Source organism: Colossoma macropomum, unplaced genomic scaffold (genome assembly GCF_904425465.1).
Source record: "Colossoma macropomum unplaced genomic scaffold, Colossoma_macropomum, whole genome shotgun sequence".
NCBI lineage: Eukaryota > Metazoa > Chordata > Actinopteri > Characiformes > Serrasalmidae > Colossoma > Colossoma macropomum.
Genome location: NW_023494806.1, coordinates 20,247,700 through 20,252,699, shown reverse-complemented (window position 1 = coordinate 20,252,699; position 5,000 = coordinate 20,247,700). Strand labels below are relative to the sequence as shown.

The 5,000-nt window shown below is 44.1% G+C and overlaps 1 protein-coding gene across 1 annotated transcript in view; it reads left to right on the top strand.

Annotated features, from left to right (window-relative positions):
- The first annotated feature begins 912 nt into the window (after positions 1–912).
- areg (amphiregulin) overlaps positions 913–5,000 on the top strand; it is a 14,858-nt gene continuing 10,770 nt past the window's right edge. The window contains exon 1 of the mRNA XM_036599044.1: positions 913–1,212. Within this exon, the coding sequence (XP_036454937.1) occupies positions 1,182–1,212 (31 nt within the window). The 5' untranslated portion in view covers positions 913–1,181. The remainder of the gene's footprint in view (positions 1,213–5,000) is intronic.

Below are 5,000 nucleotides of genomic sequence, written 5' to 3'. Positions count from 1 at the left end.
AATCAGCTCTCAGTAGCAGTAATGCTAACAATCAGCTCTCAGTAGCAGTAATGCTAACAATCAGCTCTCAGTAGCAGTAATGCTAACAATCAGCTCTCAGTAGCAGTAATGCTAACAATCAGTGCTCAGTAGCAGTAATGCTAACAATCAGCTCTCAGTAACAGTAATGTTAACCAATCAGCTCTCAGTAGCAGTAATGCTAACCAATCAGCGCTCAGTAGCAGTAATGCTAACAATCAGCTCTCAGTAGCAGTAATGCTAACAATCAGCTCTCAGTAGCAGTAATGCTAACAATCAGCGCTCAGTAGCAGTAACGCTAACAATCAGCTCTCAGTAGCAGTAATGCTAACAATCAGCTCTCAGTAGCAGTAATGCTAACAATCAGCTCTCAGTAGCAGTAATGCTAACAATCAGTGCTCAGTAGCAGTAATGCTAACCAATCAGCACTCAGTAGCAGTAATGCTAACAATCAGCTCTCAGTACCAGTAATGCTAACAATCAGCTCTCAGTAACAGTAATGCTAACCAATCAGCTCTCAGTAGCAGTAATGCTAACCAATCAGCACTCAGTAGCAGTAATGCTAACAATCAGCTCTCAGTAACAGTAATGCTAACCAATCAGCTCTCAGTAGCAGTAATGCTAACAATCAGCTCTCAGTAACAGTAATGCTAACCAATCAGCGCTGAGTAGCAGTAATGCTAACCAATCAGCTCTCAGTAACAGTAATGCTAACCAATCAGCGCTGAGTAGCAGTAATGCTAAATGAAGTTCCTGTGTTGATGGTTAGAAACTAGGTTAATTTTTTGTTTTAGCTGTTCAGTTCCATTCACTCCCATTCACCGAGGAGTCTGTCTGGCGCCCCCTGGAGTTCGACAGTCTTGTGTCTGGTCTGAAGCAGGAAGTGAGCAGGAGAGCGTGTGGTATGTAGTGTGTGGTATCCGAGGGTTTAGTGAGTGCAGAGCGGAGCTGAGCGGCTCCACGGCTCAGAGCTCTTTATGTGCCGAGTCTGGAGGTAATGAGTCATTAAGCAGCTGTAATGAACCCCGGAGCACGCAGGGTTAATCATTATCTCCCTCTCGCTCACTCACTCCCCCCGCTGGGCCTCCGAGGAGGCGGGCAGGTGTATAAAAGGTGCAGGTGTGGTGTTCGGTGTGTGTGAGTGTGAGACATTCAGCTGTGAGATGGTCCTGTTCCGCTCTCTCATCTACCTGAGTAAGTACAGCCCACACACACACTCACACACTCACACACACACACACTCGAACACACTCACACACTCACACACTCACACACACACACACTCGAACACACTCACACACTCACACACACACACACCACACACACACACACACACACTCACACACTCACACACACACACACTCGAACACACTCACACACTCACACACACACACACCACACACACACACACTCGAACACACTCACACACTCACACCCACTGATTCTGTACCACTGTAGTGACACTGTACCTTAACTTTAAAGGAGAACTCCACCGATTTTCCAGGATTGAGCTGTAATCAGAGAGGTTCAGAGGGGTTTGGTGTGAAATGGTTCAGATGTGTTTACAGTGGTGGTGATAGGAACCAGGGGTCGCCATGACTACAACACAGATATAGACATTTTATTTACTATCCAGAACCACCAGTGAACCTACACGAGTCTTCTGAGTTTATATGGAATGTTGATGATGGAAAATAGTGGAAAATCTGAAATAATAAGTTTTCTTTGGGGACTATTTTGCCTCACAGCGCCCTGCATGTATCCCTCCACCATGAATGGAGTTTAAGTTCTCTAAACTATCATAAAACAGTGTCTCAGTCATCAGGCAGTGAATTCATAACCATTTACTGTAGGAACTTTCTGTGAGGGAGCTTTTAGAGGGGGACGTCTGGTTCCTATCACCACCACTGTGAACAGTTCTGAGTCAGTAAGTTTCTCACCATTTTCAACACTAAACTGTCCAGGTATTTTAGAAACGTTAATCACCATGTTAAGCAGCACTGAGAACACTGAGAACATTGAGAACACGGAGAGCTTACTTAAGCAGGTGAAGAGCTTTAGATCCACCCAATGAAGCTGCAGCACCGACCAAACTGACTCCTATCAGCAGAATCTGCCTCTGTGATTCACTGAGACTTGTACGCTCCTCTCTACACAGTGTAGGAGTGTGTTTCTGCACGTCCTGACTCGTCTCCACACACACACACACACACTCACACTCACACACACACTCACACTCACACACACACTCACACTCACACACACACTCACACACACCCAGTGGGAGCCTTTATTGCTGAAGTGTTGAAATGTTGATCTTTGATAGCTCAGGAGGTTTAATGGTGATTCGTCTGGACCTTTTTTAGACAAACAGACGATAAGTGGAACCGACGCTGCGCCAGTTTCAGCCCGATTTTGACCCTGATTTGCTCAGATTTCCGGTTGGAAGTGTTTTTCCAGCTCAGGAACTCAATGATCCGGCAGTGTGGGCGGAAATCTGGGCGTTTTATCCTGAAATCACGGTTTGAAGGTGTGCAGTGTTCAGTGATGAAGTGCAGTTTTAATGACAGCCTACACTCTTAAAATGATGGTTCTCTAGTAGCGACAATGGTTCTGTATAGAACCATAAACATTCAAAGAACCATTTGCATGATTAAAGGGTTCTCTGCATGGAGAAATGGTTCTCCTGAGTTCTGCTGAGTTCTGCTCCGCAAGGACTGGAGCCTGTCACACACACACACAGACACACACACACACACAGACACACACACTCACACACACACTCACACACACACAGACATACACACACACACACACACACACACACACACACACTCACACACACACAGACATATACACAGACACACACACACACACGACACACACACTCACACACACACTCACACACACACAGACATATACACAGACACACACACACACAGACACACACACACACACTCACACACACACAGACATATACACAGACACACACACCACACACACACACACACACACACACACACACAACACACACACACACACACACACACACAGACACACACACACACACACACACTCACACACACACAGACATATACACAGACACACACACACACACACACACACACAGACATGTACACAGACACACACACACACACACACACACTCACACACACACAGACATATACACAGACACACACACACACACACACACACACACACACACAGACATATACACAGACACACACACACACACACACACCACACACACACAGACATGTACACAGACACACACACACACACACACACAGACATGTACACACACACACACACACGCTACACACAGACACACACACACACACACACACACACACAGACATATACACACACACACACACACACACACACACACAGACATGTACACACACACCCACTCACACACACAGACACACACACACACACACACACTCACACACACAGACATATACACACACACACACACACACGGCCTTATTAATAACGCTGTCTGTGTGTTTAAGTTGGGCGGTTTACCCTGATAAGGCTGAGCTCATCAGCTGCCTTTAGATGAGTTGTTCTTTAGTCTTTATGCTTTTTTCAGAATTTTGTCATTTTCAACATGGTTGAGCTACAAAGTGGGCCAAACCATTAAAGCGAGTACTGTTAGCGACCTACTAGCCAGCTAACGCTGAGTGGTACGATGTGACGTTTGTGTATTTATCTGCTCATAACAGCTAAACTTATAGTCAGTGTCATAGTTTAAATCAGTCACAATGTTGGTTAGAAAAACCACGGTTAGATATTTACTCTAAATCGTTCAGAGAACAGCTCAGGGTTTGGCCTCAAGATCAGAGTGATCAGATTCCTCGTGATGTTTTCAAACATTCTTACAACAGAAAACGTTGACGCAACGGGCAGAGACGTAACTGAGCAGCCAATCAGAGAGCTCGGAGCGAAAACAGAGGAGCATTCAATCTCAAAACATGCATCGTACGGTTTCCAGGTGGAACGACATGTTTCTGTGAAATGATGTGGAGCTCTGAGGTGTGTTTTCTCTGGTTTGGTGGGCGTGTCAGAGGTGTTACCCAATCAGTGGAGACGTGTATATAAACCCGCTGTATTAAAAAATCAGCACTCACAGTGGAATTTAATAAAGTCTCAACTAACGTAGCCACTGCAGCTCAGGGTAACAACTACTGAGGACGAGTTGCCGTAAGTGTCGCACTGTAAAGATTTTTAATTGAATTCACTAAAAAGGGACGACAACAATCACCTTCCCAGCCTGCGTAACACAACAGAGCGCTCAGCACGTCAGTGAGTGAGTTAAATCAGATTGTGTCAGTAACAGTTTCAGTGTGTTTACACTTAATAATCTGATTACTGCAGAAAATCAGATTGTGTCAGTAACTTTCAGTGTGTTCACGCTTAACAATCTGATAACTGCAGAAAATCAGATTGTGTCAGTAACTGGTTCAGTGTGTTTACACTTCACAATCTAATAACTGCAGAAAATCAGATTGTGTCAGTAACTGGTTCAGTGTGTTTACACTTAATAATCTGATAACTGCAGAAAATCAGATTGTGTCAGTAACTGTTTCAGTGTGTTTCATGCTTAACAATCTGATAACTGCAGAAAATCAGATTGTGTCTGTAACTGGTTCAGTGTGTTTACACTTAATAATCTGATTACTGCAGAAAATCAGATTGTGTCAGTAACTGTTTCAGTGTGTTCATGCTTAACAATCTGATAACTGCAGAAAATCAGATTGTGTCTGTAACTGGTTCAGTGTGTTTACACTTAATAATCTGATAACTGCAGAAAATCAGATTGTGTCTGTAACTGGTTCAGTGTGTTTACACTTAATAATCTGATAACTGCAGAAAATCAGATTGTGTCTGTAACTGGTTCAGTGTGTTTACACTTAATAATCTGATAACTGCAGAAAATCAGATTGTGTCAGTAA